The sequence below is a fragment of the Cetorhinus maximus genome, chromosome 31, assembly GCF_964194155.1.
Source record: "Cetorhinus maximus chromosome 31, sCetMax3.hap1.1, whole genome shotgun sequence".
In the NCBI taxonomy this organism is placed as follows: Eukaryota; Metazoa; Chordata; class Chondrichthyes; order Lamniformes; family Cetorhinidae; genus Cetorhinus; species Cetorhinus maximus.
Window position 1 is genome coordinate 3286760 of NC_135909.1, and position 24677 is coordinate 3311436.

The window sequence follows — 24677 nt, forward strand, 5'->3', positions numbered from 1 at the left end:
ATATTTACAGGGGTCCCCCCTCCTCCTCCTCCTCTCCCTGAGTAAACATCTCGGGGAGGGGGGGGGGGGTGGAGTCCCCTGCTAATTCCAAAGCACTTCCTGGGCATACTGGCACACTCCGAGGGGAGCCCTCCCTATCTCTCACGCCTAGGATTAACCTCCTTCCTTTACTCTCGCTTCCAAGGCTCACCCTCTCGAGAAAGGTTCGGATTTATCGCAAGGCCCAAGTTGTTCTGGGGTCAGCTCAGCACAAATGGATACAGTTTCACGACACTGTCTGTGTGCCGCTGCCCAATCTGTGACGATTTCAGCAAGAGCCATCTTTGGTCCTGGCCGCTGCCTAGTCGGGGGCGGTCCAAGGGACATCATGGAGCGACCCGCTCGAACTGCGCGTGTTCCGAGCCTGCACAGCGTTGGCACGAAATGCAGCCCTTTTTCTATTCTTTCATGGGGCACTGGCATCGCCGGCGAGGCCAGCGTCTTTATTGCCAATCCCTAATTGCCCTTGAGAAGGGCGGGTTAGGGGTTAGGGCTACTGCTGACGTTGTTAAATTCCCAAATAACTCTCGGCTCCATTCTTTCACAGTGGGACCTGGTGTGCGCCTGGAAGTCTCTGAAGTGGATCTCACAGTCTATCTACATGGCTGGCTTACTGATAGGAGCCATAATACTGGGCAGGCTTTCGGACAAGTAAGAAATGGGGGCGGTGGGGGGTGGGGGGGTGTGGTAATGAATTATACAAAGCGTACCATCAAGTCGGGGGTTTTAAGCTGCTGGCTGCTCCCCCAGGATTTCGCAGCCAAACTTTCCTACTCAACCTCTAGCCAGTTCTTCGGCAGGCAATGATGGAAAATTCTCGGGTGTACTCTGTCCCTTTGCTGCATCCTGTGTTCTGGTCGCCAGGCCCAGTGTGACCATTGTGATTTACATCGAATGAATTGATAGGTTCAGACATCCGGCATTTTTCTCTACGACAGCTGCCCCCTGTGCTTTTTAAATTCTTTCACGGGACGTGGGCGTCGCTGGCTGGGCCCAGCATATATTGCCCATCCCTAATTGCCCCTTGAGAAGGTGGCGGTGAGCTGCCTTCTTGAACCTCTGCAGTCCCTGTGGTGTAGGTACACCCACAGCGCTGTTAGGGAGGGAGTTCTAGGGTTTTGACCCAGTGACAGTGAAGGAACGCCCGATATATTTCCAAGTCAGGATGGGGAGGGACTTGGAGGGGAACTTGCAGGTGGTGGTGTTCCTGTGTGTCTGCTGCCCTTGTCCTTCTAGATAGTAGCGGTCGTGGCTTTGGAAGGTGCTGTCTAAGGAGCCTTGGTGAGTTCCTGCAGTGCATCTTGTAGATGGTACACACACTGCTGCTACTGTGTGTCAGTGGTGGAGGGAGTGAATGTTTGTGGATGGGGTGCCAATCAAGTGGGGCTGCTTTGTCCTGGATGGTGTCGAGTTTCTTGAGTGTTGTTGGAGCTGCACTCATCCAGGCAAGTGGGGAGTATTTCATCACACTCCTGACTTGTGCCTTGTGGATGGTGGACAGGCTTTGGGAAGTCAGGAGGTGAGTTACTCGCTGCAGGATTCCCAGCCTCTGACCTGCTCTTGTAGCCACAGTATTTATATGGCTGGTCCAGTTCAGTTTCTGGTCAATGGTAACCCCCCCAGGATGTTGATAGTGGGGGATTCAGTGATGGTAATGCCATTGAATGTCAAGGAGCGATGGTTGGATTCTCTCTTGTTGGAGATGGTCATTGCCTGGCACTTGTGTGGTGCGAATGTTACTTGCCACTTGTCAGCCCAAGCCTGGATATTGTCCAGGTCTTGCTGCATTTGGACATGGACAAAAAGCTGTGTGCTGTTTTTCTCTCCAGGTGACCAACTATATTTTTCTCTCTTTGTTCTTTCATGGGGTGTGGGTATCATTGGCTAGGCCAGCATTTGTTGCCCATCCCTAATTGTCCTTGAACCGAGGCTTGCTAGGCCATTTGAGAGCATTTAGGTGTCAACCACATCGCTGTGGGGTCTGGAGTCACATGTCGGCCCAGACCGGGTAAGGATGGCAGATTTCCTTCCCTAAAGGGACATGAGTGAACCAGATGGGTTTTTACAAGAATCTAACAGTTTTAGGGTTGACCAGCTTTTAATTTCAAAATATTTAATTCTCTATCCATCTCGAACTGGATAGTTGATGATGGTCATCATTACTGATTCTAGCTTATAATTCCAGATTTATTAATTGAATCTAAATTCCACCAGCTGCCATGGCAGGATTTGAACCTGCGCCCCTGGGTTTCTAGATTACTAGTCTAGTGACATTACTTCTACGCCACCACCTCCCTCAAGCATGGCTTGAATGATGCCATGGAGAAATATGAAGGCAAAGACATAAAAGTTACTTCAGCTCCCTGTCACCCATGCAGTGAATTTAAGTCAGCGAGGATGGAGTGATGGGTGAGTGGGACTTATAGTGGGGCAGAATGTGTGTTTTGGAAAAAAAATTGTGGTGAAGGATTGGGGTGGGGGGGGGAGAGAGTGGACAAGGAGGTGGGTGGAGACAATGACAGGTCGACAAAGAAAAGCTGTTCCCATTGGCTGATGGCACAACGACTGGTGGGGATCACAGGTTTAAGGTTTTGGGCAAGGGAGGGGTGGAATGCGAGGAAGAACTTTTATAACGCCGCGAGCGGTAATGACCTGGAACTCGCTGCCCACGAGGTGGCTGGAAGCGGAGGCGATGAATGATTTCAATAGGAAATTGGTTGGGCGCTCGAGGGAAATGAACTTACTGGGCTACAGGGATAGAGCGGGGTGAATGGGACTGACTGGATTGGTGTACAGACAGCCTACGTGGACTCGATGGGTCGAATGAGATTGCTCTACCAAGGGCCGGCATGGACACGATGGGCCGAGTGGCCTCTTTCTGTGCCGTAATGACGCTATCGCTCTTTGACTTAATTCCATTTCTCTCCCTGCAGATGTTGAGTATTTCCAGCACTTTCGGTTTCTATTTCAACGTTAGCAGAGGTGTCCATCGGGCAGAAGCGTGTCAGAGACGAGCGATTCAGGGTTTCCAGACTGATTTATTGGAGGGGCTGGCGCAGAGTTTGATCTAGGATTGGCCCACTCAGGGAGGATAAAGCAATGTGGATGATGAGGGAGCTCAGTAAGTCATCAGTGGTTATCCTATTTGTGACAGGAAATCTGACATGAGGTGAGAATCTACCCAGTGCAAGTCCAAAAAATTCACTGGTTCAAACTGCTGGAAAGAAATGGTGATAACAGACCCAAATTGAGAGCTCAGGGTAGTAACTGGGAGGCAAGCCCATCCACAAACCTAAACGGATTCTCTAATGTCTCATGTTTTATTTAGTTCATTACAGTTTGTTCTCAACCTTTTGCCAAGCCATTTCTCTCCTGGTTCAAGACAGTGGGCATTGATACCATCTCATGTTGACCTCCTTGTCCACCCTGATGGGGTGATAATCAAATAACTCGGTCCCAATGGGAATCGATCCATGGGTCCTTCTGTTCCGAGTGGCACTACCCTGGCAATGCCCACTAAGTGATCAGGAAAGCCTCGTCAGTGGAATTTGACTAGTGTGGTATGTTCAACAGACAGAACGGTTCCCATTCTGTATAAGCTCCCTTCTATCATGGGTTACTAACGGTCAGGACTCGGGTCCCTTGGCATCTAAATGTAACAAACACTGAGCTACACAGGTCAGAAAGTCAGTTCTGTCAGCTTGCGTTGTATCAGCTGATGACAGCTGGTTATAGAATGGCCCAAGATGGGGAACATCAGCCGAGATCCTTGTTCCAGATTGACACCCAGTCAGCCCTTGATGGAAAGAAGTATGTCGATGGATGTTGAATGGGAACAGGGGTGGTTGTGGATGAAGTATTCTGCCCACGTCCACTGCCTGATGTTAGACGCAAGAGTGGTCACTCGCACGAGGTTACCGGGTTGCTTTCAGTGGAGGGTTAGCAAGCCTCCAGGATCAGTCTGGAGTCTCCAGGAATTGAAGATCGATCTCCAGGACACTGCTGTGCAAACCTTGGAGAAAAATCTTTTTTTTTTATGTTTGGTCATTTCCTTTGAACATTCCTCTTTATCAGATATAAAAAATATTGAAAGTGACTTGGGGGGGAGGGGTGGCGGGCGAGAAAGGCGGTTTGGCTGACAGTCAAGCATCGTCCAACTGGGTCGCGAGTCTATTTGCTTTCCAATTGGCGTAGGAAGGCCGTACGTCACAAGGATGGATGTGTTGGCCGACTAACGGCTGGAGCGTGGTTGTGGGGGTGGGGGGGTGCGGAGGGATGTCAGGTGATGAAACCTCCAGGAATACATTTAATCACAGTTGGAAACCCTACTTTGGTGGAAGCTGTAGTCCAGCATGTTGTCAGCTCCTTCCGGGGTTGGGGGGTTAGCGGGGAGAGGTTGGGAGAAGAAAATCTTTTCCCACTGTTGCTGTGACATTGCAGTTCTGGCTCAGGCTGCCTTCACTGACAGATAGCACTTAAATCCCGATAAGCTATAAAGGTTCTGTCCAACACCAATTAAACACTGAGCAGAACTTGTTCCAAACATTAACCATCTCACCAGGCAGAGACGCAGCATACGGGTGAATGGCTTACCAATACTGTTATGTAACATGTAATGTTTCCTTGCCTTAGCGTTTACCCTGTGTTTATTATTGACAGGTACGGGCGGAGGACTCTCCTGTTCTGCTCCTACTTCCAGTTGGCAGTCTGTGGAACGTGCGGATCTTTTTCCTCTTCCTACTCCTTGTTCTGCTTCTGGAGGTTCCTGAGCGGAATGGCGCTGTCAGGGGTCACGCTCAATGCTGCTTGCCTCCGTAAGTGAGATAAGTTATACGTTTGCCAGGCAATGACCATCCCCAACAAGAGAGATTCTAGCCATCTCCCCTTGATATTCAACGTCATTGCCATTGTTGAATTCCCCCCCACCACCACCCCCCCAACCCAACCCAACCCCGGGTGTTACCATTGATCAGGAACGTAACCAGCATTATCCAATATGACCAGCCACATAAATACTGTGGCTACAAGAGCAGGTCAGAGCCTAGGAACCCTGCGGCGAGTAACTCACCTCCTGACTCCCCAAAGCCTGTCCACCATCTACAAGGCACAAGTCAGGAGTGTGATGGGATACTCCCCACTTGCCTGGATGAGGGCAGCTCCCACAACACTCAAGAAGCTTGATAAATTCCGGGACAAAGCAGCCCCGCTTGATCGGCACCACATCCACCACCTTCAGCATTCATTCCTTCCAACACCGACGCACAGTGGCAGCAGTGTGTGTACCATCTACAAGGTGCACTGCAGCAACTCACCAAGGCTCCTTCGACAGCACCTTCCAAACCCACGACCTCTACCACCTAGAAGGGAAAGGATAGAAGATGCATGGGAACACCACCACCTGCAAGTTGCCCCTCCAAGCCACTCACCCTCCTGACTTGGAACTATATCGCTGCGCTCCTGGCTAGCAGGCCCACCAAGCTAAGTACTGGACCAGATGCAGGCTTGTGTTAGGCCTCTTTGGCTTCATTCTTTAAGTAAGCAGCCAAGCTCCTATTTCTGTCATCCTCTCTCCTGAGACCTGACCAACTGACCTTGAAGACAAGGGTCTTTATTTTCCTGTACACAAGAAATGAGGGTCGGATCTCGATCTCCAATCTCTCGCTTGTCAAAAGTTTCCAATTAATTGGGTTATGATTTTTCCAATAGTAGATTGGTAGCAGACAGCCTATGCTGTGTAGGTAAGATTCACACTTTTTTGTATAAATGTCCTGTGGATGCCTTGAGCAGGACAGCAAATAACCTACAGCCCCAAGTCTGGTGATATGGGTAAACATTCAATGATTATCTCAGCCATGTATCGAACAGGGGCCCAGGATTTCCTTGTGTTAAAAACAGACAGAAGAGAGCTGTCTCTTTGTGAATTAAGCCTCACCGGTCCAACGTAGGTACATCAATAGGCCATCTAGCCCCCTGAACCTGTTCCACCATTCAATGAGATCATGGCTGATCTGTGCCCTGACTCCATAAACCTGCCTTTGCCCCATATCCCTTAATCGGTTAACAAAAATCTACTAATCTCAGATTTAGAAGTTAAAGATTGATCTGATATCAGTTGCTGTTTGTGGAAGAGAGTTTGCAAACTTCTCCCATCCTTTGTGTGTGAAACCCCTGAAAGGTCTGGCTCTCATTTTTAGACTCTGTCCCCTCGTCCGAGACTCCCCAACTAGAGGGAATAGTTTCTCTCTATCTGGTCCTATCAGTTCCCCTTCATATCTTGAAAACTTCAAACAAATCACTCCATAACCTTCTAAATTCCTGGAATGGGCCTTGAGCCCATAACTTTCTTAAGCTCAGAGATGGGAGTGCTATCGTTATCTGAAGCTTAGGATATAGAAGGTTGGAGGAAACATCCACAGGCACTTGGCTACGGAGGGCAACGAACAGCCAGTATCCCTGTTCACTATCCAGGGAATCCAGGTCTGGGAAAGGACTAAATGTCTATGCATCAACATCAGATGAGGAGAGAATCAGGCTTGTGAGTTAACCTGTTTCAGCCTGAAACTGAGTTCATATCAGAGTGTTCACATGTTTGAGCTTAAAACAAAAACCACTCCTCGGTCAAACAGCCAATGACCCTGAATCATGGCATCTCCATCGTCAACAGCTTGCCAACGTTAACTCGCTGGATTTACGTATGACTAAATGGGTGGCCAGCACTCGTGACTCCTACCCCAAGCATAAACTGGAATCTTCAGAAGCAAACTTCTATTAACTATGTGTTATAGTGTTCTTAGTCACATTCAATCACCCACAGAGAAAGAGGTTGTGCGGTGCAGTGGGTAGTGACCCTGCCTCTGAGCCAGAAGCTCTAGGTTCAAGTCCCACTCCAGGATTTGATAGCCAAGGAAACCCTGACCAAATAGGTTGAGTACCAACTTATAAATCCCTTTTGATGTAGGGTCATAGAGGTCTACAGCACAGAAAAAGGCTCTTCGGCCCATCGAGTCTGTGCTGGTCAAACAAGTACCTAACTACTCTAATCCCATTTTCCAGCACTAGGCCCATAGCCTTGTATGCCATGGCATTGCAAGTGCACATCCAAATACTTCTTAAATGTTATGAGGGTTTCTGCCTCTACCACCCTTTCAGGCAGTGAGTTCCAGATTCCCACCACCCTCTGGGTGAAAGAATTCTTCCTCACATTGCCTCTAAACATCCTGCCCCTTACCTTAAATCTATGCTCCCTGGTTATTGATCCCTCCAACAAGGGGAAAAGTTCCTTCCTGTGCACCCTATCTATGCCCCTCATAATTTTATACACCTCAATCATGTCCCCCCTCAATCTCCTCTGCTCCAGGGAAAATAACCCCAGTCTATCCAATCTCTCCTTATAACTAAAACTCCCCAGCCCAGGCAACATCCTGGTAAATCTCCTCTGCACTCTCTCTAGTGCAATCACATCCTTCCTATAATGTGGATTCCAGAATTGCACACAATACTCTAGCTGTGGCCTAACCAGCGTTTTATACAGTTCCAGTATAACCTCCCTGCTCTTATATTCTATGCCTCGGCTAATAAAGGCAAGTATCCCATTTGCCTTCTTAACCACCTTATCTACCTGTCCCACTACCTTAAGGGACCGGTGGACATGCACACCAAGGTCCCTCTGATCCTCGGTACTTCCCAGGGTCCTACCATTCATCGTGTATTCCCATGCCTTGTTTGTCCTGCCCAAGTGCATCACCTCACACTTATCCGGTTAAATTCCATCAGCCCATCTGACCAGTCCATCTATATCCTCCTGTAATCTAAGGCTATCCTCCTCACTATTTACCACCCCACCAATTTTCGTGTCATCCGCAAACTTACTGATCAACCCTCCTACATTCAAGTCTAAATCGTTTATATATACCACAAACAGCAAGGGATCCAACACCGATCCCTGTGGAACCCCACTGTTTACAGGCATCCAGTCACAAAAACACCCCTTGACCATCACCCTCTGCTTCCTGCCACTCAGCCAATTCTGGATCCAATTTGCCAAATTGCCTTGGATTCCATGGGCTCTTACCTTCGTTATCAGCCTCCCATGTGGGACCTTATCAAAAGTCTTGCTAAAGTCCAAGTAGACTACGTCAAATGCATTGCCCTCATCTACACACCTGGTCACCTCTTCGAAAAATTCAATCAATTTGGTCAGACATGACCTCCCCTTAACAAAACCATGCTGACTGTCCTTGATTAATCCCTGCCTCTCCAAGTGTAGATTAATTCCATCCATCAGGATTGCTTCCAATAGTTTCCCCACCACTGAGGTTAGACTGACTGGCCTGTAGTTCCCTGGTCTATCCCTTCCTCCCTTCTTGAATAACGGTACCACATTGGCTGTCCTCCAGTTCTCTGGCACCTCTCCTGTGGCCAGAGAGGTATTGAAAATTATTGCCAGTGCCCCTGCTGTCTCCTCCCTTGCCTCACTCAACAGCCGGGGATACATTTCATCCGGGCCTGGAGATTTATCTACTTTTAAGCCTGCCAGACCACTTAGAACCTCCTCCCTTTCTATGCTAATTTCTTTAATTATATCACAGTCCTTCTGCCTGATTTCCATACCCACGTCGTCCCTCTCACTTGTGAACACCGACACAAAGTATTCATTTAGAATCCTACCTACGTCTTCCGGCTCCACACACAAATTACCACTATGGTCCTTAATGGGCCCTACTCTTTCCCTAGTTATCCTCTTACTCTTACTGTACTTGTAAAATAACTTTGGGTTTTCCTTTATTTTACTTGCCAATGTTTGTTCATGCCCCCTTTTTGCTCTCCTAATTTCCTTTTTAAGCTCCCCACTACATTCTATACTCCTCTAGGGCTTCTGCTGTTTTGAGCTCTCAGTATGTGCCACAAGCCTCCCTTTTTCTTTTTATCCAATCCTGTATATCCCTCGACATCCAGGGTTCCCTGGATTTGTTGGTCCCGTCCTTTGTCTTTACTGGAATATGTTGGCCCTGTACTCTCCCTATTTCCTTCTTGAATAAGTCCTACTGCTCTGACACAGATTTACCTAAAAGTAGCTGCTCCCAGTCCACTCTGGCCAAATCATATCTGATCTTAGTAAAATTGGCCTTCCCCCAATTTAGAACTCTGATTTCTTGCCCAGCCTTGTCCTTTCCTATAGCAACCTTGAATCTAACAGAGTTATGATCATTATCTGCAGAATGCTCCCCCACTGATACCTCTACCACTTGCCCGGCTTTATTCCCTAAAATGAAGTCCAGGACTTCCCCCTCTCTTGTAGGACCTTCTACGTACTGGCTTAAAAAGCTCTCCTGGATGCATTTTAAGAATTCCGCTCCCTCTAAACCTGTCACACTATGACTAACCCAGTTAATGTTGGGGAAATTGAAATCCCCCACTATTACTACCCTATTATTTTTACACTTCTCTGAAATTTGTCTACATATCTGCTCTTCTATTTTCTCTGACTGTTTGGGGGCCTATAGTACACTTCCAGCAATGTGATTACTCCTGTTTTGTTTTTCAGTTCTACCCATATGGCTTCATTTGAGGAGCCTTCTAAGATGTCATCCCTCCTTACTGCTGTAATTGATTCCTTGATCCATACTGCGATACCCCCTCCTTTTTTACCTCCTTCCCTGTCTTGCCTGAAGATCCTATATCCTGGAATATTGAGCTGCCAATCCTGCCCTTCTCTCAGCCATGTCTCTGTGACAGCAATGACATCATACTTCCATGCGTTAATGATGTACATTGATGGCAGGTGTTAAGAGCTGGAGAGATTCCTGGTCAGCCATGTGGTGGAGAGAAATTGGAGCCTCTACCATTGCTATCCATAATTTCAGGGTACAACATACATGGAAAAGTTTATGTTGCTATAGCAACACAGAATCCTGGGGAGGGGAGGGGAGGGGAGGGGGGTACGGTTGGCTGGATGGCCAGTGTGGATCAGATTGGTGCCAACAGTAATGGGGTTCAATCCCCGTTCTGGCTGGGGGCGGATTCAGGACCTGCCTCCATGCCCTTACCCGTGGTAGAAATCACGTGCTGTGGGTCAAACCTGCCCCTAGGCAGAGAACCGAGGAAGGCCCACCAAGGCTGCCTTTAAATGTCCGTGCGATTCGTTATTTTGATGCATTCAGTACCTTGAATCTGTCTTTGTCTTCCTGCAGAGGTGGAGTGGGTCCCGACAAGATTTCGAACTTCTGTCTCGATGATCAATGGTTACCTTTACACCCTTGGCCAGCTAAACCTGGCTGGGTTAGCGTATGGAATCCGAGACTGGCGTTGGTTTCAGTTCACCGTCTCCGTCCCCTATTTCATTTTCTTCCTTTACTCCTGGTAAAAGTCAAACACTTTTTGTCTCTTTTACAGATTGTATCAGAAATCATCTGTCGGTACATATTGTGGAAAGGTTAGAAGAGCAGGTGATAATTAGGTAATGAAGCAAGGGACAATAACATTAATACCCACATGGGAGGATTTTCTTAAAACTCAAAAGATAGAAGATGGAAAGTAAAGTTCTCTGGTCCATTGCCAGTGTTTGGGAAAGGAGGAGAGGTCGTCAGAAATATTGAAGAGGTAAATGAGTGACTGGCAATATAGTGCGAGTAAGATAATGCAGGCTTCATAAATGATTGAGAATATCTCCAGAGTGAAAAGGACTGGAAGAGGAGTGACTTGTTACAAAGTCGGGGCAAGGATAACTACGGGGAACAGAGATACACGGAGGTAAAATATGTCAGCCCTGTGGCAGGCAGGAAACCTCTCTGGTGTGACAGCTGTAATGTCAAAGAAAATAATCAGTTAATGTTAGACGTATCTGGGTACCTGAATCACAAAAAGTTAGTATGCAGATGCAGCAAGTGATGAGGAAGGCAAATGGAACGTTGTCATTTATTGCAAGGGGAATGGAATATAAAAGTAGGGATGTTTTACTGCAGTTGTACAGGGCCTTGGTGAGGTGAACTTATTGAATCATGTCAGATCCTGAAGGGGCTTGATAGGGTGGATGCCGAGAGGATGTTTCCCCTTGTGGGAAGAGACTGGAATTCGGGGACACAGTTTGAGAATAAAGAGGACTACCGTTTAAGACGGAGATGAGGAAAAATCTTTTCTCTCAGACAGTCGTTAGTCTGTGGAACTCTCTTCCCCAGAGAGCAGTGGAGGCTGGGTCATTGAATTAATTCAAGGCTGAGTTAGACAGGTTTTTTGAAAAACAAGGGAGTCAAGAGTTATGGGGAGCAGACGGCAAACTGGAGTTGAGACCACAACCAGATCGGCCATGATCTTATGGAATGGTGGAGCGGGCTCAAAGGGCTGAATGGCCTACTCCTACTCCTAAATCCTATGTGTGCTGTAGTCTACCAGGTCTGCATAAGAGAAAGGGCAATTCGCTCTGTGGAGAGATGAGAAGGCTCTGTGAAAGCAGAAAAGATATTTTAATGAGAAACTTAAATTAACCAAACATAAAGTATGAAACTTCAGGAAGTTTGGAGTCAGAGTTGGCCCAATATACCTGGCAAGATCTTCCCCTTGAAGACCCCTAAAGGTAGGTCCAACTCATAGCACTGTGTTCTCCACCATGAGTAGGGCAACGATAGGCAGGTCCTGACTCCACCCCAACCCAGCCAGAACGGGGATCAAACCCTGTGCTGTTGGCGCCAATCTGATGCACACCGGCTGCCCAACCACCTGAGCTAACCAAGATGCTGTGGCAACATGTATGTTGTAATCTAGAGCAAGGGATAGTTTTGGTAGAGCTCCAGTTTCTTTCCATCACATTGCTCTTACCGCCTGTCATTGGTGTGCGTTGGAAGGATTTGCAGGTTGATGCTCAACCTGTTTGGCTGCATTATGAACACTCCTTCCCTGGCCATCAGGTCCTGGAGTGGGACTTAAACCAGGAGCTTCCGGCTCAGAGGCAGGGACGTTACCACTGTTCTGTGAGACTACCTCATGTGATAATTCTGTAAATGACTCAGAAAATGTACAATTGGAAGTTGTAAAGACCAGGAGTCAGGTCCATGACCTTATGGAAGTGAAGGGACAATGAGTAAATTGAAGAGGTTCTTCTGGGACACTTCAGTGGAAGAAATGCAGAACCCCTTTAGAATTATAACAAACAACACACAAAGTAAATACTTTCCCAAAAATAACAGGCTCAGACTAAGCTAAAGTGACCCAAACTGGATTAGGGAGCAAATTAAAAGCGATATTAAAGGCCTCTCCAAATTGTGCAAGATGGGCAAAGGTAAACCCAGGAAGAAAACATCAGACCAGGGTGAGGCCATTCAGCCTTCGAGCCTATTCTGTTATTCAGTGAGATCATGGCTAATCTGTACCACAACTCCATCTACCCCCGATAACCTTTGATCCCCTTGCCTAACAAGAATCTATCCACCTCCGCCTTAAAAATGTTCAGTGACCCCGTCTCCACCGCCTTCTGAGGCCGAGAGTTCCAAAGTCGCACGACCCTCTGAGAGAAAAAATTTCTCCTCATCTCTGTCCTAAAATTTTAAAACAGTGACCCCCCTAGTTCTGAACTCACCCACAAGAGGAAACATCCTTTCCACATCCACCTTGTCGAGACCGTTCAGGATCTTGTACACTTCAATCAAATCACCCCTCACTCTTCTAAACTCCAGTGGAAACAAGCCCAGCCTGTCCAACCTTTCCTCATAAGACAATCCAGGCGTCAATCCAGTAAACCTCCTCTGAACCGCCTCCAACGCATTTACATCCTTTTTTAAATAAGGAGACCAAAACTGCACACAATAACCGAGCTGCGGTCTCTAGCAATGCCCTGTGTAACTGAAGCATAACATCCTTTACTTTTATGTTCAATGTTTTATGGTCAACGGGGTCAGTTTTAAAGAGCACCTTAAAAGAGGAAAGAGAGGTAAAGGGGCAGAGAGGATTAAGAAGGGAATTCCAGTGTTTAGGGCCCAGTTGGCTACAGGCATTCCACCAACAGTGGAGTGATTAAAATTGGGGACGATGAAGACAATTGGAGCAACATTGAGTAGGGCTGGAGGAAGTTACAGAGATAGGGAGGGATAAGGTCAAGGATGGATTTGAAAGTACAGATTAGAATTTTGAAATCAAGATGTTGATTAACCGGGAGCCAATGTAGGTCAACTGGGACAGGCCGGTAATAGGTAAAGCATATGGATGAGAAATAGGAGGGGTGTACGAAGGATAGGCACTTGTGCGACACCAGAAGTAACAGTGCAGGAGCTGGAAGAGAAGCCATTGGAGGCGATTCTCTGGCCACCAACAGATGGACAAGATTGGAATCAGGCAAGTACAGAGTCGCACTCAGCTGGATGACAGTGGATAGGTGATGGAGGAGGATGATGCGGTCAACTCTGTCCAAGGCTGTAGACAGATCAAGAAAAATGAGGAAGGATCGCTCACCTTCACAATCACATAGGCGGTCATTTGTGACTTTGATAAGAGCCATTTCAGCACTGTGACAACGGAGCAATCCTGATTAAAAGGATTGAAACATGGGATTTGGGAAGTGACAATATGTTCAAGAAATGTGCAGAGGAAAGGGAAGTTGAAAATGGCACAGTAGTTTGCAAGGACTTTGTCACAAGAGACTAAGGAGGAGATTTGTGAGCCATTACAATCATCATGAGTAAGTCGATGGACACTGGGGCGTTAACAATGGATCAAAACAGCTTGTACCCAAAAATAATGACATACAGAGACTTAACAGGGCAGTATCGCAGAGACTTGTGCCTCTCTATCTCTGAGGCAACGCCAACAACTCCTGTGGCCTGCAGAATCCAAATTCAAAGGGAATTATTCAAAGGCCATTTCCATTTCATAAGCCAAGCCCAGCCAATCAGAGCTGAGTCATCTGCCAGGACAAAGGACCCTGCAACCTTCCTTTCAAATTCCTAATGGTTGGAACATTAACAAGCTCAGGAACCAAGACAAAAGAATATGCGCCTTTTGTCAAAACGAAATTGGAAAAGTGGGAGTCATGTTATGTGACCCCCCCTTAGCTGGGAGAACCAGTTATACTGTCCTGCTGTACTACAACGCTCAGTCTGCCATCTTCCATCTACCAAGCAGCAGCTCAGAAAAGGGGCTCTGTTCATGTTTGAATGGCCCCATCTACAATTTCTAATGGAACATCTGATCTTCTATACCATCGTCCACAAGACTAATTCATCTCTGTGTGCCTATCTCATCATAGAAGTCAGCTCCAAGAAAAAGTGAATTGTCCAGCATCAGTTTTCAACCTGCTGACCTCTGTGAAGGAATACATCATTGCACTTTGATTCCGGACTCACATGAAACAATAATTCATTATTCTGTGATCTTTGCCCTGTAAATCTTTCTTTCTCTATCCCTCGTTTATTGTATGAATGCACAGGGGACTAAGTAGTGACACCCCCTCCCACATTTTGAGTGTGCGCGAATAAGCTAACCCTCCGAGTTCACCCTTTCTTGAGTTTGCTGTGGGGTTATTAATAGAAATTGGATCACACCAAAGCTGAGAGGTTGGGAAATCAAAATCAAAACACCATTCTGTTTATAGTGGGGTGGTGAGAGGAGAAATCAAGACTGTTTACATTAAATCCCCTCCTGTCCATAATGAAAACCATAAACTGAATCTATGAAAGCCTCAAAATATTTTATACAATTTTGTTCTTAACCATAGCCAGTCAGAACTCCCTGGCCACTTTGAGGTATTCAAGTGATTTTTGGCATCCTTGGATCTGCACCCTGGTGTGAGTCAGGATCTTACAGAGAGGGAAGGAAATTAGGAAGAAAGTTTTGGTATGTATGACAGGGGATAGCTCTGTAAGAAAAATCTCAACTACAAAACAATGGACGAGCTTAAGATGTAACCCATCTGGTATCCAGCTAAAATTCTTACCTTTGCTGTTAAGACTGCTTGTGTGAATCATTGCTTAACAGCCTCTCCAGATGCAATACAGTCCAGTGTATTTAAGAAAAGGCAGGGCTGACACCTCATTGGGGGTGATGGTATAGGATCTGAACCAAGAAGGTCCAAACTTTAATCCGCATTCTGTGCTGATTTATCTGGTCTCACCTGGGTCACCTGCAGAAGTTTGACTGGAATTAATCTTCATGTTCCTGGGATTGAGAAAGGGAGAAATCAGCCAGATTTCCACTCAGCTCCCGGCCGACAATGGCTGGCCAAAAAAGGCTAGGCTTCTTCGATTAGCGTCTCAAGACTCATTGACTGAGGTTACGACTGCAGAGCAGTCACTTGGGCTATGATTTGGAAGGCTTAGGGAAATGTACTCCAGTGTGAGGCGAGATGAAGGAACGAGTGATTATTTTTAATGAGACCATGGGATGAGAAAAGGTCAATTTATACAGGACATACAGCACAGAAACAGGCCATTCGGCCTAACCAGGCCACGCTGGTGTTTATGCTCCACTTAGCCTCGTCCCATCTTTCCCTATCTAAATCCTCTATTCCCTTCTCCCTCATATGTACTTGTCTAGTTTCCCCTTAAATCTATCTACGCTATTCACCTCAATGACTCCCGAGTTCCACACTCTCCCCACTCCCTGGATAAAGAAGTTTCTCTTGAATTCCCGATTGGATTTCTCAGTGACTATCTTACGTTGATGGCCTCTAGTTCTGCTCTTTGTCACAAGAGGAGACATTCTCTCTGTATCCAGTCTATCAAAAACTTTCGGAATTTTAAAGACCTCTATTAGGTCACCCCCTCAACCTTGTTTTTTCAAGAGAGGAGAGACCCAGGTATGTATTTAGACCACTCCTTACAAATGAATAAATAAGAATATGTACTGGACCTTAATGAGTCCATTGAGCAAAATGACCAGGCGAAACCTCCAAGGTGACGAACTCTGAGATTGTCAGGTCTAGCAGCATCCGCGGAGACAGAAACAGAGTTAACACTCTGAGTCTGTATGACCCTTCTCAAAATGTTAACTCTGTTTCTCCCTCTACAGATGCTGCTAGACCTGCTGAGATCTTCCAGCATTTTCTGTTGTTTCAGATTTCCAGCATCCGCATCACTTTTGCTTTCAACTCTTGAGATTATGCGGACAGTCTCACAACTAATTGAACCCCAATGTATCAGCCTGACGTGACAAGCCACATTTCAATACTGACCTACCACGACCTATAAGTGTGGTATCTTCATGGTCCCATCGGATTGGAGTCAAAGCAGATGAAAAAAGTCAAAGACCACGTAGCCATCAAAGCTCAGTCCTCTGCTACTGAGATATTTTGGCTCTTTTGTCAGGGCTGCATTTCAAAGAAACCAACTTTGACTTTGGGTACAGTAAAGTTGTTCAACTGTGGAACTCTGCAGTGTATAACTGTCACTGTAACTCTATTCGCAGTTAAATTGAAGTAAGAAAGTTAAACTCTAAAGGGAAAAGTTACTCATTTGACTTTTGTTCCATCAGAGGGGATGTTGGACTCTTGTCACTGGCAGCACCGCGTACAGCAGTAAAACCACACAGGCTGGGAATTCTGAACTTCGATCCCTTCCCCAGTGCTGATCACCTTCCCTGCTCCGTGCCTGAACATTCATGAATGTAGATGTGTCAAGCGAGGTTAGAGTTGGGCCTAGCTAGGGCGGTCCCCCCCCATCACCAGCGTCCTGTCAGCTGTCCACCGCGAAGATCAATGACCGGGCGGGGAGGCGTCTATCATCTGGGGCTGCACAACGAGCAATCCCGGAGATTCTGGGAACAGCAAGGGAATTGGGAAAGCCAGGGAAGCGATGAAAAGTGAAGTAGTATTGAGGATCCGCCCTTTCTCATTATTGCGATGAAATTTAATTGGCAATGGATGCAGTACCAGGGCGATGGTGCTCTGCTGAATTATCTGTGGACTGCTCAGGTGGTAATCCTAAGTATCTGTGATCCTTCTCACAGGTGGATCCCGGAGTCCGCCCGTTTGCTCATTCTAAACGACAAGGCCGATGCGGCTCTGAAACTGCTCAGGAGGGTGGCAAAACTGAATGGCAAGGAGGCAGAGGGGGAAAAGCTCACCGCCGCTGTAAGTGATGACAGTAAAAACAAAGTTTTACACTGAACCTTGTTAAAACCCCAACATCCAGCTGGCAAGGAAGAAGGAAAGAAACGAAGGGCGGGGTTCTCCGCACCCGCCCACCGCCGGGGTCTTCCGGTCCCACCGCAAGTCAATGGACTTCCGGCTGGTGGGGGGGGGGCGGGAAAATCCCGGCCGACGTCTTTCATACTTTGAGACAGAGCTTTGTTCCAACTCACGTGCAACTCCATTCCCCAGATTAGCAAATCAAATGAACTAACAAAACAAATAAGGGGATAGTCCCTTAAAGGGACACTGCAACGAAAAACAGTCAAAGGAAACTGATCAAACTCAAATTAAGATGTGGTTCTGGGTGGGGGGCTGGGGGGGGTCAATGATATGCACCCCAGCCCCCGCGGTGCCCACCGGTCACGGAAGATGTTTACCCTTTTTACTCTTTTGAGTGCACCCATGGCAAATTAAACAAATAAACAACAAACAAGAGGATAATGCCTTAAAGGGGCACTGCAACTCAAAACAAAATCTCAAAGAAAGCTTACAAAACTTTAAATTAAAATGTGATCCTGGGGGTGGTGGGGAGGGTGGAATCAATGATGCACCCCAGCCCCCGCAGTGCCCACTGGTCAGGGAAGGTGTTTCCCCATTGGCTCTTTTTTTTTAAAAAGCCCACCAAATAAACTAAATTAACAAAATGAGGGATAAAATAAAACGCAGCCCCTAAGTTAGGGTCACTGCAAAACCAAAGACAAAATTTAAAGGAAACTTACAACATCAAACCAAAATGTGATTAAGAAGGTCGATAAAACACCCCAACCCCGGCAGTGCCCACTGGTCACAGAAAGTGTTTCCCCTTTAGCTCTTTTAAAGCCAACCAAATAAACTAAATTAACAAAATGAGGGATAAAATAAACACAGCCCCTAAGTTAGGTTAGCTGAAAAAACCAGAGACAAAGTTTAAAGAAAACTTAAAACATCAAATCAAAGTGTGATTAAGAGGGTCAATAAAGCACCCCCACCCCCACGGTGCCCACTGGGCACGGAAGGTGTTTCCCCTTTATATGCACCCAGTGATGTGCTTAACCAATTAAACTCTAATTACTAACTTAATCACTTGTTGACTATTAACTATTTCCTATCCTAGCAAACCTCATCCCACTTGGTCCGCCATGGAACTGGTGTCTTTAGCCTCTTTACAAAGTTTTTAAAAATTCATTCATGGGATCTGGGCTACACTGGCTGACCCAGCATTTATTGCCCAATCCCAAATGCCCCTTGAAAAGGTGGTGGTGAGCCACCTTCTTGAACCTCTGCGGTCCATGTGGTGTAGGTACATCCACAGTGCCGTTAGGGAGGGAGTTCTAGGGTTTTGACCCAGCGACAGTGAAGGAACGGCCGATATATTTCCAAGTCAGGATAGTGAGTGACGTGGAGGGGAACTTCCAGTTGGTAGTGTTCCCATCTATCTGCTGCCCTTGTCCTTCTAGATGGTAGTGGTTGTGAATTTGGAAGGTGCTGTCCAAGGAGCCTTGGTGAGTTGCTGCAGTGCATCTTGTAGATGGTACACACTGCTGCCACTGTGCATCGGTGGTGGAGGGAGTGAATGTTTGTGGATGGGGTGCCAATCAAATGGGCTGCTTTGTCCTGGACGGTGTCAAGCTTCTTGAGTGGGAGCTGCACTCACCCAGGCAAATGGGGAGTATTCCATCACACTCCTGACTTGTGCCTTGTAGATGGTGGACAGGCTTTGAGGAGTCAGGAGATAAGTCACTCGTCACAGGATTCTTAGCCTCTGACCTGCTCTTGTAGCCACAGTATTTATATGGCTGGTCCAGTTCAGTTTCTGGTCAATGGTAACCCCCAGGATGTTGATAATGGGGGATTCAGTCATGGTAATGCCATTGAATGTCAAGGAACGATGGTTAGATTCTCTCTTGTTGGAGATGGTCACTGCCTGGCATTTGTGTGGCATGAATGTTACTTGCCACTTATCAGCCCAAGCTTGGATATTGCTGTACTTGGACATGGGCTGCTTCAGTGTCTGAGGAGTTGCAAATGATGCTGAACATTGTGCAATCGCCAGCGAACATCCCCACTTCTGACCTTATGATGGAAGGAAGGTCATTGGTGAAGCAGCTGAGGATGTTTGGGCCGAGGACACTACCCTGAGGAACTCCTGCAGTGATGTCCTGGAGCTGAGATGACCAACCTCCAACAACCACACCCATCCTCCTTTGTGCTAGGTATGAATCCAACCAGTGGAGAGTTTTCCTCCTGATTCCCATTGACTCCAGTTTTGCTAGGGCTCCTTGATGCCACACTTCGTCAAATGCGGCCTTGGTGTCAAGGGCAGTCACTCTCACCTCACCTTGGGAGTTCAGCTCTTTTGTCCATGTTTGAACCAAGGCTGTAATGAGGTCAGGAGCTGAGTGGCCCTGGTGGAACCCAAACTGAGCGTCAGTAAGCAGGTTATTGCTGAGCAAGTGTCACTTGATAGCACTGTTGATGACCCCTTCCATTACTTTACTAATGATGGAGAGTAGACTGATGGGGCGGTAATTGGCTGGGTTGGATTTGTCCTGCTTTTTGTGTACAGGACATACCTGGGCAATTTTCAGCATAGCCGGGTAGATGCCAGTGTTGTAGCTATACTGGAACAGCTTGGCTAGGGGAGCCGCAAGTTCTGGAGCACAGGTCTTCAGTACTATTGCTGGAATATTGTCAGGGCACATAGCCTTTGCACTATCCAGTGCCTTTATCCATTTCTTGATATCACGTGGAGTGAATTGAATTGGCTGAAGACTGGCATTTGTGATGCTGGGGTCCTCTGGAGGAGGCCGAGATGGATCACCCACTCGACACTTCTGGATGAAGATTGCAGCAAATACTTCAGCCTTATCTTTTGCATTCCCGCATCATTGAGGATGGAGATCTTTGTGGAGCCTGCTCCTCCAGTAAGTTGTTTAATTGTCCACCACCATTCACGACTGGATGTGGCAGGACTGCAGAGCTTAGATCTGATCCGTTAGTTGTGGGATCACTTAGTCCTGTCTATCACTTACTGCTTATGCTGTTTGGCACACAAGTAGTCCTGTGTTGTAGCTTCACCAGGTTGACACGTCACTTTTAGCTATGCCTGGTGCTGCTCCTGGCATCCCCTCCTGCATTCTTCATTGAATCAGGGTTGATCCCCTGGCTTGATGGCAACTGTAGACTTGGGGATATGCCAGGCCATGAGGTTACAGATTATGTTTGAGTACAATTCTGCTGCTGCTGATGGCCCACAGCACCTCATGGATGCCCAGTCTTGAGTTGCTAGATCTGTTTGAAATCTATCCCATTTAGCACGTGGTAGTGCCACATGACACGATGGAGGGTATCCTCAATGTGAAAGTGGGACATTGTCTCCACAACGACTGTGCGGTGGTCACTCCTACCGATACTGTCATGGACAGATGCATCTGCGGCAGGCAGGTTGGTGAAGATGAGGTTAAATATGTTTTTCCCTCTTGTTGGTTCCCTCACCACCTGCCGCAGACCCAGTCTAGCAGCTATGTCCTTTAGGACTCAGTCAGCTCGGTCAGTAGTGGTGCTACTCAGCCACTCTTGGTGATGGACATTGAAGTCCCCACCCAAAGTACGTTCTGCATCCTTGCCACCCTCAGTGCTTCCTCTAAGTGGTGTTCAACATGGAGGAGCACTGATTCCATCAGCTGAGGGAGGGCTGTATGTGGTAATCAGCAGGAGGTTTCCTTGCCCATGTTTGACCTGATGCCATGAGACTTTATGGGGTCCAGAGTCGATGTTGAGGACTCCCAGGGCAACTCCCTCCCGACTGTATACCACTGTGCTGCCACCTTGCTGGGTCTGTCCTGCCGGTGGGACAGGACATACCCAGGGATGGTGATGGTGGTGTCTGGGACATTCACTGTAAGGTATAATTTTTTTGATTATGACTATGTCAGGCTGTTGCTTGACTAGTCTGGGGGTCCTCTCTCAAGGCCACAAGAGAACTTTGCAGGGTCGACAGGGCAGGGTGCACCATTGTCATTCCTGGTGCCTGGGACAGTTTTATTCCTTTTCCTGTAGGAGTTTGATACAACCGAGTGGTTTGCTAGGCCACATGGTACGCTATGGAGTCACATGTAGTCTTCCTTCCCTAAAGGGGATTAATGAACCAGATGGGTTTTTACAATATCGTTACTCCAGATTTCTTTATCAATTGAATTGCAATTCTACTAACTGCCCTGGTGGGATTTGAACCCATGTGCCCAGCGGGTTAGCCTGGGCCTCTGGATTACTAGTCCCCTCTCTTTGCTTCACCCTCTTGTTCTTTTTGAACTGGACGTGTGATGCCTTGCATGCTTTTCCTCTCTTCCGATGAGTATGGGACACCGATTTAAGATAATTGGCTAAAGAATTGGAGGAGAGACAAGGAGGGATTTCTTTATACATTTGCCGCATGTTAAAAATTGCACTCAAATGCCCATCAACAAGGATGGCTTGGTAGCACCAGTACTGGCCGTGTCCTGAAGGACATAGCTGCTAGACTGGATCTGCGGCAGATGGTTAGTTAATAACTTACTTGACCACACCCTCACCAATTTAGTTGTAGATGCATCTGTCCATGGCAGTATCGGTAGGCGTGACCATCGCACAGCCCTTGTGGAGACGAAGTCCTGTCTTCACGCTAAAGATACCATTCAGCATGCAAAACGGCATAGCTTCAGAACCGATCTGGCAACTTGAGACTGGGCATCCATGAGGGCGCTGTGGGCCATCAGCAGCAGCAGAATTGTATTCAATCACAATCTGTAACCTCATGGCCCGGCATATCCTTCCGCTCTACCATTACCATCAAGACAGTGGGTCAACCCTGGTCGACTCTAATTATTTTTTACCATCCGCTTTTTCAGAACTCTTTTATCTTCACCTCACAGGAGAAGGTTCAGGCCATTTAGCCCATCGAGCCTGTTCTGCTCACCCTCTTATCAGTCTTTCCATGTGACTCCAATCTGTAGGTGTTTACAACCAATACTTTAAGATTTACTTTGTCTTCGCTTTTACTCTTCCACCTTGGTGGTGCCCTGTACAATGGACTGTGATTTGACGTCCATGTTTTTATAGAATGCCTCAATGGCTCTAATGGCATCTGAGACATGGGAATTCAAAAGAGGACTAAGTCATGGATCTATCACATGGCTGAAGACTCTAATAAAAGGGACATGCTTTGTAATGATATTGTGTCATATCGTTGTGTTGTGTGTGTTCCACAGGTTCTCAAATCAAAAATGGAAAATGAGCATTTGGGCACCAAGTATAAACGCAGCGTGCTAGATCTGTTCCGGACCCTTGCTATGCGCAAGATAGCCTGTTGTACTATGCTTGTTTGGTAAGTTATTGGGGAAGGAGTTATTTTTTTAACTGAGGTTAGCAAATTTGCGTAATGAACTCTCCTAACTAGATTGTCAAGTGAAAGGCATGAGCCAATAATGCTGGTGGGGATACCGGAGCAGAAAGAAAAGGAAGAGGGGTCTTGTAATATGCCTTTAAGGGATTGCAGCATGACATCACTAGAAGGGAAGTGTGTCATGTGATTCAGTTTTTGTTTCACTTTTGCTTCTGCTGCTCTGATGTCTTGAAGCTTTCTATCCATGTATACCTGCTCACATGTGCCTAGAATTAACCAATGAACCCATGATGTGTTTGCACAATCCCTTAAAAGTGATCGGTGCCTTTCTATCGTTATAAAAACACGGCAAGGAGCAGCCAGGTAAAGACCTAGAGTGTTACAAGTAGATTGGCTCATCCTGATATCGCAGTCCACTCGCCCAGGATGAAAGGCCAGTGGAGCAAATCATAAGGTGATGGATGAAAGGGAAGGTGGTGGTCTAGTGGTAATGTCACTAGACTGGTGATCCATTCCCCAGGGTTCAGGGTCTCCTATCTACTGTTGGGAGCAAAGCAACCGGAAGGCCCAAGAAACTGTGAATCCTTGAAAATGATGGTTCAAACCTTATCTATTGCACCCTCGCATCGGTCCAAGGATCTGAGGCTCAAGGCCAACTTCCTGGGATATCACTGGAAGTGAACACTGTTGGTCATGCTGAGGGAAAAAGAAAATGAGTGTGGAGCACGAGGGTTGGAATAGCTCCCTCCCATCAACATGTTGAGGTTCGTGCCTATCTGTGAAAGCCCATTTTTGAACCACATGTAATATTACAGGGGTGTGTAATGAATCTTCCTCTCTTTGGGATGCAGGAGTCACTGGCAAGACCAGCATTTGTTGCTCATCCCTAATTGCCCTTGAGCAGCTTGCTTGGCCATTGTAGAGTCAACCATGTAGGCCTAAGGGTGGCAGATCTCCTTCCCTACAGGGGCCAGCTGGATTTTTATAACAACCAGTCACCATCACTGAGGCTAGCTTTCCTAATTCCAGATTGAATTCAAATTCCACCAGCTGCCATGGTGGGATTATGAACCCATGTCCTACTGAGGGATTAGCTGGGCCTGCTGGATTGTTCATCCAGTGACATCACCACTACACCACCATCCCACCCCTCTACAGGGAGGATCTTTGGGGCCAGTTGTTCTGCAGCCAAACCAGTGATTGAACAGCAGACTGCAACTGAGAAGATGCAGGAGAAGATGCATCCACCGAAATAACTTTAATGCGATCAGATTCTGATTCTTCCTTTATGCTGATACAGGTTTGCAACCAGCCTTGCATATTATGGTTTGGCGATAGACCTGCAAGGGTTCGGAGTTGACATTTACCTCATCCAGTTAATTTTTGGAGCCGTCGACATTCCGGCAAAAACTCTTGGCTTTCTTTCCATGACTCTGATAGGAAGACGGTTCACGCAAGGGATTAGCCTTATCCTGGCAGGGAGCATTATTCTGGCAAACATCTTTGTCCCAAAAGGTAAGAGTTTATAATTACAGATCCTCTCTACGCCCCCAGACAGGGGGAAAAAAAATTCAAGTCCCATACCCCAAGGCTAGAGAATGGAAAATTCATTCAGGGCCCCTGCTCCTGATCCCTCTATTGTGACTCCATGTCCAAGTCCTGGAAATGTTAGGAAGAGAGGTCTTGCATTTAAATAGCGCCTTTCACGACCTTGGGGTATCTCAAAGTGGCTTCCAGTACTTCTGAGGTGTAGTCACTGTCCCAATGTAAGGAAACGTGCAATTGAGTGCAGCAAGGGCCCACAATCAGCAATGAAATCAAAGACTGAATCAACTGTTTTTGGTTAGGGGGATAAGTATTAGCAAGGGTAAACCAAGAAGCATGCCGATCTTCTTGGAATAGGGCCACAGGATCTTTTAGATTCCCCGAGAGGGTGAACGGGGCCTCAGTTTAACATGGCATGCAAAAGATGACCCCCCTCTGAGAGTGCAGCAACTCCCTCAGTGAAGGGTCAACCTGGATTACACGGAATCTGGAATGGCATTTGAATGCATGAACTCCTGATTCAGAGGTGGTAGTGCTACTACTGAGCCAAGGTTGACCTCTTGGTGGGTGAGAACAGAATACCAGAGGGTAGCTGCCGCCCCTGGATGCACACAAACATGCAAT

The 24677-nt window shown here is 47.0% G+C and overlaps 1 protein-coding gene across 1 annotated transcript in view; it reads left to right on the forward strand.

Annotated features, from left to right (window-relative positions):
* Positions 1-24677, forward strand: part of LOC144670380 (solute carrier family 22 member 6-A-like) — a 37739-nt gene that overhangs the window by 6897 nt on the left and 6165 nt on the right. Inside the window, exons 2-7 of the mRNA XM_078532861.1 lie at positions 587-690; positions 4699-4853; positions 10230-10398; positions 16966-17089; positions 22375-22490; positions 23809-24023. Coding sequence (XP_078388987.1) covers positions 587-690; positions 4699-4853; positions 10230-10398; positions 16966-17089; positions 22375-22490; positions 23809-24023 — 883 coding nt within the window. The remainder of the gene's footprint in view (positions 1-586; positions 691-4698; positions 4854-10229; positions 10399-16965; positions 17090-22374; positions 22491-23808; positions 24024-24677) is intronic.